The sequence below is a fragment of the Chrysemys picta genome, chromosome 4 (genome assembly GCF_011386835.1).
Source record: "Chrysemys picta bellii isolate R12L10 chromosome 4, ASM1138683v2, whole genome shotgun sequence".
Classification (NCBI taxonomy): domain Eukaryota; kingdom Metazoa; phylum Chordata; order Testudines; family Emydidae; genus Chrysemys; species Chrysemys picta.
The window spans coordinates 137829349-137844060 of NC_088794.1; the positions used below are offsets into that span (position 1 = coordinate 137829349).

Here is a 14712-nt window from a genome sequence, read left to right on the forward strand (position 1 = left end):
ACATGCCTCAAATGTTACATATGTTCACAATCCACACAAATGCAGGACAATGAAAGTCACTTGTATTGTTATTCATTCCCTACGGGCCCAACTTTCAATGGTGTAGGATCAGGCCGTAGGGATGACATCCTGGCTTCCCTGAAGTCACTGGGAATGTTGCCATTGATTTGGATGAGGCCAGGATTTCACCCTAGGTTCCTTTGGTGGGACCATTTGGTGGTACCTACCACACACTGCACAGAAAACCGGTAAAATGGCCAGTGGATTCTACACTTTTTAGTACAAAGAAGTTTACTTTTGATGGGATTACAGCTAATTAAAATTTAAAATTCAAATTAACTATCTAAAAGGTCATCTTGAAAATCCGTAGGCATCTGGTATTTATCAGCTGACACACAACTAAAGATAAATCCAGGAAAGCATGCCACCTTTCCAAGTGTCATGTTTCAGTCAATCCCGTACTGAAAGCAGGAATGAGGCAATGAGCAATTAGCACCGCCTGGGGAAAGTGATAATGCGTAATAAAAACTTGCTGCTCAAATCGATTTTTTTAAATATAAAGTTCTAATCTCTTGAAGGGATTGCTTCTTTAACCCTACAGCGCGTATGGAAGGCGTGCTCCATAATCTTCCTGCTCTCAGACACACACCAAACTTTGTGAAAGCCTCTTAAATGACTCTTTATTTACTTGCAATCAAAGCTGTCTAGGTCAAAATACACCGCAGGGGGATGAGCTCAAGTTCGCATCATAATGATTCTAAAATCTACATGTAATGTATGACTAAATTAGCCCTATTTTATGACAGTCACCTGATCCAATCCTAGCCACATGTCACGGATTACAGATTTGTGCTGTTAGTTCTTTACCAGCAGGCACGATTTAACTGTGCCAAAAAGCATCCCTGCGATCATCTAGACAGGATACGACGGGAATGTACGCATACAAGCCCGTTGCGTTTCACATTTAGAGCTAACCCACTAGGCAAACAAAAAGTTCCCAGCCCGAGAATTGAAAGTTGGGGCTCACTGCTTGATCCCGGTGCGAATGACTGTAATGGCAAAACATTCTTGCTTAAAAATCAGGAGCGTGTCAACATTCCTTGTGTAATATAAAGACTCGGGCGAAGTCCCTGCTTCGCTGTTGGAAAATAGGGGGTAGTTTCGCAGCGAAGCGATGACCAGTCCTTAGGACGACGGAAAGGAATCACCACTCCTCCCTGCTACGGGAAACCGAGCGTTGGTTAGGAAACCGCTCCCGGGGAAAGTGACTTTCGGGTCGCTGCCTCCTGGGGCTTGCAGCACGTTGTGTTGCAGTTAAAGAAGCTCTGGTTGGCGTCCTGCTCTCGGGGTGCGGGGGGGGGGAGATACTTTCCAGCCATGATGAGAGCACATTTCCCTGCCAGAGATGATCTCTCCCTCCCCCTCTCCAGCACAGCCTGGCCAGGAGCTGGTGTTGCGTGCCAGGCCGGGGAGCGCCCCGCAGCACCTTCTCCTCCCCCCGCAAGCCCAGCCACTGCAGCAGCGTGGGACAGCGAGCGGACGATCTCGCGGCACATGGCCGAAGCAGCGGGCGGCGGGGCAGCTGCCGCCCGGAGCAGAATGCGGGCAGGCCGGGGAGGGGGGCAGCGCTGCAGCCGCCGCCGCCTGGGGGCTGGCAGCGTCAGGGGCCGGAGCCGGGAGCGCGGCTGGGGCTATTGTGTGCACTAGACAGGCAGGGGGAGACACACACACACACACACACACCCGCTCGCTCAGAGGGAAAGTATCGCGAGAGCGGCTGGCTAACAACCTGCTTCACAACACAAGAGCGCTGCTAGGCTGCCAGCAACAGAGCCCGGGGCTCCTGTCCGCCTCCGGCTGTACGGTCCCCGGCGCCACCAGCCACATCTGGGGCGGCTGGAGGGGGGGCAACCCCGCACGTGCGGCCGCGGCCCGGGGGCCGGACGCTGAGCCGCCAGCAAGACAGGCTGGTAAGTAGCCAGCAGCGGTGCCTTCCCTGCCCCCCTTCCCCGGCTGGGCTGCACCCCCCCTCTGCCTGGGGGCACTCTCCTGTCCTCCTCCCCAGCCCCTTGTGGGGGCTAGCTCTGTCCTCTCCAGTGCATTTGACCCCCCACACACACACACCCCTCTCCCGAGCCTGCCCACAAAGGGAAAGTCCAGGCAGTAGTCCCATAAAGTTATGGGGGGTTGGGATTGCCGCAGCTAAACGAGCCCGATCGCCACTCGGAGCCTCCTCTCCCCGGTAAAGTTTGCGAGCTGCGCTGGAGCTGGGAACTTCTCCCAGCAAAGGTCAAACGGGCTCCCTCGTCCCTCTGCGCGGCTGCAGCAGCAGCGGTGGGATTGTTATTAAGCAACTTTCCCAGTATTATTCTTTGGGGGAGGGGGGGAGAGCCAGAGCCAGGGGAGGGCTCGGTTTAAGTTTATGGGATTTAATAGATGGCTATAAATGGGGTTGCTGGAACTTTAAAAGGCAGCAAGCTGTGGTTGGCTGGTAGCTAGATTTGGAGTAACATATGGCATTAAAAGGAGCACAGCTGGAGGTAGCATTTCCATCGCAGTGAAGTCAGAGCAGCTGACTCTCCAGCTTGCAGTGTAATTAGCAAACCGAGCACTCCCTCCCTCACTCGCACACTCTCCTCTCTCGCACACGCACTCACCCGCCTGCTATTCTTCCGCTACTGCCGAGCAGCACCATCGCCGCCTTCGCCCGGGGTGCCCTCTCCCACCGCAAACTTGGGCGCCTCCAGGAGGGGCTTTTTTCCCCCCATGCACCCCTCAGTCCCTGCGTGGCAGCCGGGTAAGGTGAGCCGCCTTGTTGGATCTCCCTGCTTGGAGCTGTTGCCGCAGGTAGTTGGACTTGTAGCCTCACCGCATTTCTCTCGAATTATTGGTTTGCTTTTAATAACTTTTAGGGCAGTAAACTTTGGGTGTGTGCGGGCTTGATTCATAGGACCTTTCTCCTCCCACCACATCCTCCCCCCAAATCCGTGAAGTGTTCAAGCTCCTTTACTAGTCCAAGCAATGAATGAGTGATCTATTATTTAATGTAAAATGATTGCGCATAAAGTTAAGTGTGGGGGTGGATTGATTTGTTTGTTTCATTAAAAGAACAAAACTGATGCCCGGAGTTAGACATTTCCAGGAATGCATAAACTGCTGGGTTGTCTCCCCCTCTTCTCCCCCCCCCCCCCCACCCCCAGTTTGTTAGTGAAAGAGACAAAGGTTGGAGGTGCTGTTTCTTTAGAAGCTTTTGTTTACTTACAATCAAGTTTTTCCTGTTTGGAGCAGGTGTTGAAGGATGAGAAGCATGATGGCTTTCTTTGTTTTAAATAAAACTATTCTAGACAACGAACAGTAAACGTTATCTCCAAGGCTGTTTCTTTGGCTTGTATTACCCAAAAGCCAATCTGTTTGTTACAGCTGCTAGGAGGCTTTAGTTTACAGTAGCATTCAAGTTTTTCCTGTTTTGAACAGGTTATGAAGGAAGAATGGAGTTTCCAGACCATAGCCGCCAGTTGCTGCAGTGTCTGAGTCAGCAGCGTCACCAGGGCTTCCTGTGTGACTGTACTGTTTTAGTTGGAGAAGCTCAGTTCAGAGCCCACAGAGCTGTTCTTGCTTCTTGCAGCATGTACTTCCATCTTTTCTACAGGGACCAGTTAGACAAAAGGGATATTGTGCATCTGAACAGTGACATTGTCACAGCCCCAGCCTTCAGTCTGCTGCTTGAATTCATGTACGAAGGAAAGCTGGAGTTTAACAGTCTTCCAGTTGAAGATGTGCTCGCTGCAGCGAGCTACCTTCACATGTATGACATTGTGAAAGTCTGCAAGGGCAAGTTGAAAGATAAAGAATTGTGTTTGGAAGAAAAGATGAATGATGATGTGGCTAATTTGGAAAAAGAGGAGCATTTTTTAGACACGGGAGTGCCCCTGGTACATGAGTTTGACCCGGGACACAAACAAAAATTCACTGTCGCAGAATACGATAGATCAACGAATAAAGATAGGATCAGTGGTCACCCTGGCTGGTCCTCTGATCTTATAAGTGTCAGCTCTGTGTCTGCAGAGGCAGAATCGTGTACCACAGCAGCTGGAAAAACAAAGGCGACTGTCAATAGTTCTGCAGGATCTTTGTCCCAAAGGTCTGTTAACCATACCCCGGCTTCAAATGATGTGGACTGTGCTCTGGATTTGTCTTTCAAGCCTGTGTCTGGGAGAGATTCCTTACACCCCTCCTACGTCTTTGGACAGCTGGCTTCCGACAGCCAGCAGCAGGGTACTGAGCCACTTGTTAAAGATGAACAAGACTTGCTGTCAGATCAGGAGGACAGTGAAGCAAGGAGTCCAGAGAGTCAGCATTTTGGGAATTCAGCCAAAAGCCTAGTGACAGGGTTAGGACACATGTTCACAGGAAATGGCAATTCTCATGCAAGAGAAGATGATATAGATCAAGACCGAGATGAGAGTGAAGATGACATGGATTCATCAGATATCTCCTCCTCTGGTGTGCTTGTGCCTCCTGGGCATATCTGCATTTGCCCCCTTTGTAGCAAAGTTTTTCCAAGCCCACACATCCTGCAACTGCACCTGAGCTCTCACTTCAGAGATAAAGATGGCTCAAGGACCAGGTTGTCACCTGATGGTTCGGTGCCCACCTGTACGCTTTGTGGGAAGACTTTTTCTTGCATGTACACCTTAAAGAGACACGAAAGGACTCACTCGGGTGAAAAGCCTTATACCTGTGCCCAGTGTGGAAAGAGCTTCCAGTATTCGCACAATCTCAGCCGTCACGCAGTAGTGCATACCAGAGAGAAACCCCACGGCTGCAAATGGTGTGAAAGACGATTTACACAATCCGGTGACTTATACAGACACATCCGTAAATTTCATTGTGGCCTCGTAAAGTCCTTGGTGGTTTGAGACAAGCTTTTTTGTTGTTGTTGTTGTTGCTAATGTAATGTGTGGGGTTTTTAAGGCAGCATCTGATTTTCTTTTTTTACTGATATCCACATCAGTTAATGATGTTGAAAGATGCTTAAGTATACACTTCAATGGCCTTTTTGCCACAGCCGCCTTTTTTTCCCCTGTTCCCCTCCCTCCTTCCGCCCCCCCCCCCCCCCCCCCGGTTGTCTGTTGCGCACCCATGTTACATTATTTCCAAGTTAGTAGAGTGAAAAATGATTTAAGTACTTCTTCAATGATTTGGGCTTCTATTTTTCATGCTGGAAGTACTTGCTTTGTGTTCACCCCCTCCCCATTTTAAAAAAGATTGATAACAGAATTGGAGAAATACTCCAAGATTTAATTAAGTCCCCTAAATGCTATCTGTGTATTTCATGACAACACAAGAGCTGAACTATAGCTTATTTGATGCGTCTGAGGGAATCTGCTCACTTAACTCCATGTGTCTCAAGATGAGACCTACAGCCTTTTCAAGAAGTAGACTTAAATTGGCCCAGTTTTTTTAAAGAGGTTTGAGAATTCCTTGAATTGTACTTGCATATCTGGTACAGTTTGGCTTTTGATTTTTACTACTGTATCAGAGTAGTTTTGCAATCAATCCTAAAATCTGAATGAAAAGCCTTGCATACAGACTTGGCATACTCAGAAGGAAAGTTTTAAATTTCTTTCTCCCCATCCCTCCTCCAAGGACTATTATTTGTTGAATAGCACTGAGCTGCTTTTGAATTTTAAAAACTGGGTAGAAACATGTTTCTATCTGCACTATATTCACTCCTTAGCTGTTGAAGGATTCGCACTAGAGTAAACATGTAAACTCATGTGATATAGGAACACATTTCCATCCCTGTCTCGACAAACAAACCACAGGGACCAATCCTGCTACTGCTGGGGAAACGTTACTTCAGTGAGTAAACTCATAGAGGGTGCAAGATTGGGTCTGTAATATGTGCCATAACCTTGCTCAGACACTTGGGAATGGATAAAAGTATACAACTACTGCAGAGGCTGATGAAGGAAACGAAATGGCTAAGCAGCTAGTTAGGAACTGATGACCAGTATTCTTAAGAGGAAATTGGTCAGTGTAATAATATGTGATAGTCAATCTTCTTTTGTTGGTTTGTTTTTTTTTAATGGGGATTTCTGATTTGTTCAGGATACCTGTAGCATCTTTTGGTACATTTAGTAAAATTACAAATTTTTTGAAATGACCTGTATTAAAGAGCAGTAGCTTGGACTTTTTTTTTTTTTTTTTTAAATGGCTTATATATTGTTAAAGTTGGCAACTGCCCTGGGCCAAGTTATGTGGAATTCTACTGATTTCTTGGGTAGCACAAATGCAAGCCAGCGGAGGGGCTTGGCCCTGCTAGTTTCGCACCAGCCGAAGAAAATATTAACTTTCCCATTTTCCTAAAATTTAGACCATCTGTAATTATAACCAGTTAACTGAATTACTGTATTTGGAATTCCATATCTGCCTAAGAGAACACCCTTTGGTCTGTGCATGTCCGTAAATATCAGATTATGCCTCTCCAGTTAAAGCATCCGTTCAAGGTACACGCACATACAGAACTGAATTCTTATGACATCTGTGCTTTTGAATTTCATTTTTCTGAACTGAATCTTTTTTTTTTTTTTTTAATTAAGAAAAAGTTACTTTGTCAAGTTTACTGACACTCCTGGAATGGTTTCTTGAAGTTCAATCATTTTATTTTTAAATGAATTTGAAGCACTGAAGTGGATTCTTCTAAATACTGTACTTCAGAATATCGGATTTCATCCCAAAAGAAGGAATTGTCCAGCATTTCCCTTTACATGTATTAAGTAAGCACTACTACCTATGTGGTTTCAACAGTGTAATTGTGATATTGATCTATTGTGAAAGTACTTAAAAAAAAAAAAAAAAAATCAGGACTTCATTTGTTGTGACCTCCTCCTTATTCATCTCTTAAACTATGAATGTACATGTAATGTGAAATTTTACTTCTACTCTTAGTTTGTTCAGACTAATTTCTTTGCATTACTGTAAAATATTTTTGCTGAACCTGTTACATAGGAACATGTGGGAGAGCACTGTATGTGTTAACAGACGTGGCTTTGGTACTGTGGTCTTATTCTACTTAATCACTTTTTTTTTTTTTTTTGCTGTGATTGGAAATAGCACTGAACAAAAATCTACTAAAATTAAGTTATTTTTTTCTCCTGATGATACTTGAGATAGTATTTATTAGAATTTTTTGAAGTGGAATTATTACTGTTAAACTATTTCAAAATAAGTTAATCTATGCTTCACCTTAAATCTTACACAAACTTCTGTACATGCTGTAAAGTGAACAACTAATACAGTAGTGGTATTATCTAAACTAGCAATATTTTTTCATTTTCATTTTTTGCGATACTGCTGTTGCATTTCACTCTTCACTTCCTGTTCTTATATATATTTTAAAAAGAACAAATATCATAAATTGTGCCATAATACATCATTAGTACGGGGGCAGGGGAAAGTCAGAACAAGTTTGCATCTGACTTTAGTCTAGAAATAACTCACTAAACTAATGCTATGAGCATGCTCTGTACTGCATTGAAAATGGGGTAGGAGTAAAAGTAAAAGATATAACAAGCTGTGGTGGGGTTTTTTGTTTTGGTCCTTTTTCTCATAGCTTAGTATTTTTCTCCCCAATTTAATAGCTTGAATTTCTAAAGTAAAGATGTTTGCACTTATTTTTATTTTAAAGTGACTTTTTTTTTGTTGCGCTCTTTTTTTTTTTTAAAGTTGCAATAGCTTTGAGCATGTCTTCAAAAATGGTTCATTACAGAGAAGTACTAAAAACATTGCACACTTACGTTTGTTTTCATAAAATATTTCACTGTGGGGGAGTTACCTTCTCTGTAGAGAATAGTACTGCTCTAAATTTTAAACACTGGATTTGTCTTCTACTACAAACAAAAACTGTGAAGTTAATGTAAAAAAAATCATCAATATTTTTAATTGTTTTTAATCTTGTTGCAGTTCAGATTAAATATGTATATTTAAAGACACTAATTTTTGTGGGAGAGTTTTATAGTATACAGTATGTAGAAAAGCTATTGGAATGGAATATATTTTATAAAAATGTTCTATCACTGTTTTATAGTGAACTATTTTTTTTTCTTCAGTGTTAGTACTATAGACATGTTTAGTCTAGATACGACAATCGCGTAAAGAGTGACTTAAGGAAAAACTATTGTTAGCGCTTAGTATTTTTGTGTGGAGTTTTGTTTGCAACTGTATTGGTATGTGCTGTAAAATGTGACAATCGTGATTAGGATTGTTGTCTTTATAAATTTACACAAAATAAAATGTGCTAGAGTTGTACATCGAGCCCTTTCGCTCTTTAACTGAACTTTTAAAAATCTATACCTGATCATGGTTTCACTGTTTCTTTGAATGACAAACTACTTTTTCAGGGCCACTTGGATTGTTAGACACTTGAGGGAATTGCTATAGTCTTGTCTGACAGGGACATAGACCCAATGTTCAATCCATTGCCCAGTCACTGAGGAAAACTAAATATTCACACCCTGTTCTTCTGTTTTGATATCCTAATCATACTGAACTTAATTCAAAGCCTACTGATATCCATGTGAACCTTTCCACTGACTTGAATGAGATTTTTGGATCTGGCCCATTTTTGAGCAACTCTGCAGTATATGCTCTGTGTCTAGAGCTGTGTTTGCTTCTACTGGAGACATGGGTACCTATCCTGCAAATGCTTAAGGATTTAAGTAACTCTACTCATACGGTCCAATTGACTTTATTCAGGTGGGAGTAGTCTCACTGAAGTCAATTGGACTACTTACGTGAGTAGTTACTGATATGTATAAATATTCACAGGATTGGGACCTTAAGGTCTGAGCCTATTCCCACTGAAGTAAATGTAAACGCTCCTTTCAGTGGGAGCTGGAATTGGGCCCTTTAAAAAAGATTGGACATGCTGGCTGTCTCTGAAGAGATTAAATAAGCTGTGTTTTACTATATTCTGAAGGACCCAACCAGGGACAGAAAGTTTGAAAGAACTGGTATTGCAGAGCTGCAAGTAAGGAAATCATAATATTTCAGGGAGGCAGGGAGCATGTTTTGCCCTTTCTTTTGCTGTAATATCTTTATTGCGAAGTCTCTCATATTGTATTCAAGCACATTTCCTGCCTTGCAGCGCTTCAGTACCTCCTGTCTCGCTCTGTAGGGAGGATAGAATGCTGTTGGAGAGAACTATCATTCCTACGGCACCCGGCTGTGATGTGATGAAGTGTTGGCAAGTTTTGTATAATTTTATTGGATGTGTAGCCACCGCTAGAGGTGAGTGTCTGTTGGTGGGATTCTTACAGCTGTCTGTCTGGCACCAGTAACCATTGTTTTCTTCCGTCCCTAGCCTTCTGAATACACTTGCAGATACAGACATTTATTTTCTAGATGCAAACTGAACATATCCTATTTTATTGCTCTGCTGTACAAAAATACCTTCCATTGAGGGATGGTAGACATAGGAGACGTGTTTTTATTAAACTTGCAGCTGACCCTATAAAGTAGATGATCTGCAAATATGCGTCAAACAAATATTTCCAAACTGAAGAAAGCAGCACTTTTTAAAATTTGGCTTGGGCATACTATGCCCATTTTATTTATGCCGATTAAAAACGTTAAGGTATCCTAGCACTCCAGATCTTGGTGCCTATTGCTTGATAACTTATTAAATTTTAAGATGCAGCAGATGTCATGCTTTTCCACTATCAGAAGACTCAACAAATTCTAAACCAAATAGAACGGAGGGAGAGGGACATGCATCAGAGTGGCTGCCGGGTTTTGATATCTTTTGAAAGATGGACTTGCTGCTTAGCTAACAATTCAGTCCTGGAAGGTGCTACGTTTCTTTGAGGTGCCAACTGCCTTCCACTCGGTAGCTCGTAGGCTGTCCTTAAGCCTTACAGGGTTGGCCCATATATTACGTCAAACAAAACTACACGGAAAAGCAAAACACCTTGGTACCAGACACATAATGTTGTATGTCCAGCTGTGAAGTTCACACCACCACATGTCACAATGCAGGCCAGAGACCACTGCAACCACAAAGAAATGGCTTTGTGCTCTTTTGACCGATGTGGCACAGGAGAGGATATAGCAGCCCAAATATAGTTACCAGCATTTTGCCAATCATCGGTTGTTTGGAAGCAAAGTGCTATAGGAGGTTTTAATCATGTGGGTTCTCCATTAGCGTTTTGGATTCTAGATTGTGAGAGGTGGCATCTATGGTTGGCCAAGCTTTTAGTCAAAACAATACTTAATTTTTTTTATTACAGACTAAGCATCCAGGCCTCATGATGTGACGAAGTACTGTCCTTTTGACATTGGAAGCGCACCTGAGCAACATCGTGCAACTTGTATGAGAATAAACCAAATTCCGGCCTAAAGTACCAAAATCTGACTGATTCAATCATTCTCAGCATTGACCTTGATAGGTCGAAAGTCAGTAAATACTGATCTGAGGCAGGAGTTGTCTGCTGGGTAATTGAACTTTTCTACTGAATGTGTAGGAATGGCTATCTCAGTAATGCTTACTGGTCATGGGGCTTAGATATTGCTGTCTTGGACTGCAGTTGCCACTTCTTTCCAAATAGTCTTGTGGGTATTTTTTGTTCTGCTCTAAGTATTCTTGAACATAATATGAAACAGCAGCTGTTATCTAAGGGAAGCTGTGGCAGGTGTGACCCAGAGGAAGTAGTGTATGTAGGACAAAGCTGGTATCAAGTAAAATGGAGTCAACAGTGCAGTTGGCCTATGAAAACGTTTTGTGCTCGAAGTATAAGGATTGGTAACAGCACCATTGCTAGCCAGCTTAAAGAACAATTCGTCTTGAATCGCTTCTTATTTATTCTGGGAAAGGCCTGGCTGCAAGTGCAGAAGATTAAGCAAGTTGGTGCAGAGCTGCATCTTTCATAATGATGGAGAGACTCTGGTTTCTTACTCCTTTTTATTAATGTAGAACGGGAGTGGTGAAACACTGCCGAAGAATGCAAAGCACTGTACATATTGATAACCTACGTGTCTGAGGTTGTAAAGTTCTGATTGGCTTCTGACTAGCGCCTTTCATCCAAATGAAAAATATTTGCTAACCCTGTTTAATAGGAAGAGAGAACAAACAATTTGCTTATTGTTACCTTTTCCTGTTTGTTGTTCTCTTTAGTACAGCTGCACACTTCTGTGCACAGCTGGCTCTTGTGCCCTTTCAGAGTGATTTGTCACAGAAAATAAAAATACTTGCCAACCTGGCTTTAACAAAAAAATCCATTAATATCCTTTGGCCTTTATATGCATCAAAGTGACAGTCCTACACTACCCCAGTAAGAGAAGTCTGGCACAAACGGGGAGAAAAGTCTGTGCTGCTGCAGGCGGCCAGCCAAAACGTTTTGTGCAGGCCAGCAGTGACGACAGTTTCCATAGGCAGAGGGTCTGCTCTGACAAACCAGCATCCAGTCACCCACTTGAATTAACACCCAGGCCTCTTCCTCTTGTCCCTTCCCACCCACTTGGACAGCTACCTCTTTCTGATTGATTTTTGTTTTTAATAGTCTCTCTTGTGTGCCAAGTTGTATTTAAACTGTCTGAGACAGTGTCCTTGGAACTTGCATTTTTAGCTACTTCCCTGTTAACCCATCCATTTATATTCAACGGCCTCTGGCTAGTCCTGTTTATTTTGTGTTCTTTCTAACTGGCTAAGCGTTCTTTGTGGGGCACAGCCTGTGTTTTGCATAGCATCAACCACACTGTTGGCAGCTACCAAACGTCCTAGGAATTGCTGGACTGGATCAGTCCCATCCAGTCCAGTATCCTGTCTTTGACAGTGGCCAGCATCTGATGCTTCATAGTGTGGTGCAAGAATCTTCTAGCAGGTAGATGTGGAATTATCTGACCTTCACACTAGTGCTCATACTGATCTTTAGTAGTTGGAGGCTGGCTTAAGACCTGAAACCCAAGGTCACTTCCGTAACTGTTGTTAATAATTATGGTAACTGGATAGTCTTGATGTCGTGTAAATATCCACTCCCTTTATCGACCTTACTAATATCTTGGCCTCAATCCCTTCCTGTGCTCATGAGTTCCGCAAGTTAATTACACATCATGTGAAAAATTATTCCTTTTAAAAGCTCCTATACACAGTCTCCCCTGTCTGGATCTTTGATAAAATGCCTGTGACCAAGTGCTTTTGCCTTTCACAGCGTGCTCTAAAATGCTCAATATACTGCATGGAGACAAAAACTTGGCCCTTTCTTGGGTTTAGCTTTATTAATAAAGTTTAGCTGAAGCCTTATCCCCAAGCTGCTCCTACCTCAGGACTGCTCAGCCCACATCCTAGATCCTCTCCAGCCACTTCATCTCCCTTCCATGGAGGTGGCGTTATGAGCCATCTGCTTAATGCTTTCCCAGCAGGTTCAGTAACTGTTCAGAAGGTGGCGTGTTCCAGGTAAACCCTGTATATCTGTTACATTTACAGTGTTCACTAATGTGATCTGAGAATCTAACGTTCCACCACGTGACTTCCCTGGCTGCTGGCATGTGACATAATTACTGCAAGGGGCGTGACTGACTTGATTGAAAATATTCAGTTGCTGTGTCCCTCTTCTGAGTTTAAAAGCAAACCAAGCCAAATCCATAGGGGATTGATAATGGAGACACATCCTTTCACTGCCAGGCTAATGATTACAAATTATCTAGCTTGGTCCAAATATATAAGTAGTCGTGGCCTCTATAGTATAAGAAATGAATCTCCAGGCCATGTCCTAGTGGACTGATGTCCCTGTCATAGAAAAGTCCTCATCATTGGCATCTTTATAGCTTTACTAGAAAGGCCAAGAAATGAACTAGGCGACCCCAGCCTCTGATATTTGTATGTCTCTGCAACTCAAGGTTGGAGTGAAAAACGTTTGGAAGGACAGTCCGCCCATGCCATTGTGTGAATAAATAGAAGACCTCAAGTATCAGGGGGTAGTCGTGTTAGTCTGTATCTACAAAAACAACAAGGAGTCTGGTGGCACCTTAAAGACTAACAGATTTATTTGGGCATAAGCTTTCGTGAGTAAAAACCTTACTTCTTCGGATGCATAGAGCTTATGCCCAAATAAATCTGTTAGTCTTTAAGGTGCCACCAGACTCCTTGTTGTTTTTGTAGAAGACCTCAGTTTTCCCTCCATCCAATTGTCTCTCAAAAGTACTAAACTAGGAGCGAAGAGGCGCATGTGTAAACAAATTGTTTTCCAAGACACAGAAAACCGGACCATTTGGATATAACCCATCTCTACCCCAAAAATCCTTTTTACACATTTGAACTTCTAAAATTTTGTTTCAGATCATTACGGAAAGAGAAAAGGATCACAGAGTTATGGTGAATGCAAGAATATTCTTGCAAGAGAAAACACTATGAAAATTGCTGAGTTAGATGGCTTGAACTATGGTCAATTTCCTCATTACAGATAATCCAGAGTGAGAAGCCAGTTTGTTGATTGCTCCAGGAAAAAGAGGATGATGATTAGGTAAATAATGTTCCCCCTTCCCCCGGTAATGGATATACAGGCCTAGGAGTGATTTATCAACTAACGGATGGATGATACTCCTGAATTAGGGCTTGGGTTTGACTGCTGGTGTGTACTGTGTCTGTGTAAAAGGTAACTATGAGGCAAGGTATTTTAAAGACCTTTTAAAGCTTGGAGCCTCTGGTGAATTTTTCACAGTATACATAACTTGAACAAGCTGTTCAGAAATCCATCATCTTTTATTTACTCATGTATCAGAAGCTGTTTTAAATAGAAGGGATCAGCAACAGGACATTGAGTTTTCTTTTAAATTAGAGGTAAACTCTTTCTCTCTTTAGAGAGAGAGAGAGAGAGAATGGTAAATCCCTATATACAGGGATCCAACATTGCTTTCTACTGTCTAATCATTTTCTTGAATCATTTCCCTAAATCCACTCTCAATCTTGCTTTACTGGATTCATTTTATAATCAAACCTTTTCAGGCTGCAGTTTAAAATTTATACGCATACCATAACTGTCTGGTTCCTCTGATTTGGATAAGCAAGGAACTTCTATTGTCAGTGTGACAATTAGGCTATAAAAGTGGATTTATATCAGTTTATATAGTCACGTTGAGGGGTAATAGATGAAACTAACAGGTAGAAATATTGGGTTCAGGTCTATTCGCAATGTTCCAGGGAGAAGGAGCCACTCTACGGGGGGGGGGAAACAAACCCAATTTAAAACCATACAAATGTGTTTATTATAGAATCATGTTAATGTAGGGCTGGATGAACCCTGGCAGGTATTTGTCCAACCTGTTCTTTAAAACCTCTAATGAGCGGGTTGTGGAACATCCCTTGGAAGCCTATGCCAGAACTTAACTCCCCTTATAGTTACAAAGATTTTTTTTCCCCCCTAATCTCTAATTTAAATCTTCCTTGCTGCAGACTAAGGCCCTTAGGACTTGTCCTGCTGCCAGTAGACATGGAGAACAATTAATTAATTACCATCCTCTTTATAACAGCCCTTAACAATATTTGCAGATGGTTATCTGGTCCCCTCCTCAGTCTTCTTTTCTTTTCTCAGGACTAAACTTGCCCAGGATTTTTAATCTTTCCTTGTTGGTCAGGTTTTCTAAACCTTTTACCCTTTTTGTTGCTCTCCTCTAAACTCTCTCCAGTTTGTGCACGCATTTCCTAGTGTGTGGTGC

The 14712-nt window shown here is 42.8% G+C and overlaps 1 protein-coding gene across 4 annotated transcripts; it reads left to right on the top strand.

Moving 5' to 3' along the window:
- Positions 1 to 647: 647 nt before the first annotated feature.
- On the top strand, positions 648 to 13076 carry ZBTB42 (zinc finger and BTB domain containing 42). 4 transcript variants are annotated; one of them, XR_010600788.1, is made up of 3 exons: positions 1829 to 1970; positions 9152 to 9294; positions 10293 to 13076. XR_010600788.1 is itself a non-coding variant. In XM_005285803.5 (2 exons), exons 1-2 carry the CDS (start codon positions 1406 to 1408, stop codon positions 4917 to 4919), a joined length of 2010 nt encoding a protein of 669 aa, XP_005285860.2. In that variant the 5' UTR covers positions 648 to 1405; the 3' UTR covers positions 4920 to 8313. The 4 variants fall into 4 exon arrangements, 2 of the variants coding, with proteins under 2 accessions (XP_005285860.2, XP_005285859.1); XR_010600789.1 differs by lacking the exon at positions 1829 to 1970 and adding an exon at positions 1978 to 2847; XM_005285803.5 differs by lacking the exons at positions 9152 to 9294; positions 10293 to 13076 and adding an exon at positions 3475 to 8313 and having other exon boundaries at positions 648 to 1970.
- Positions 13077 to 14712: the final 1636 nt, after the last annotated feature.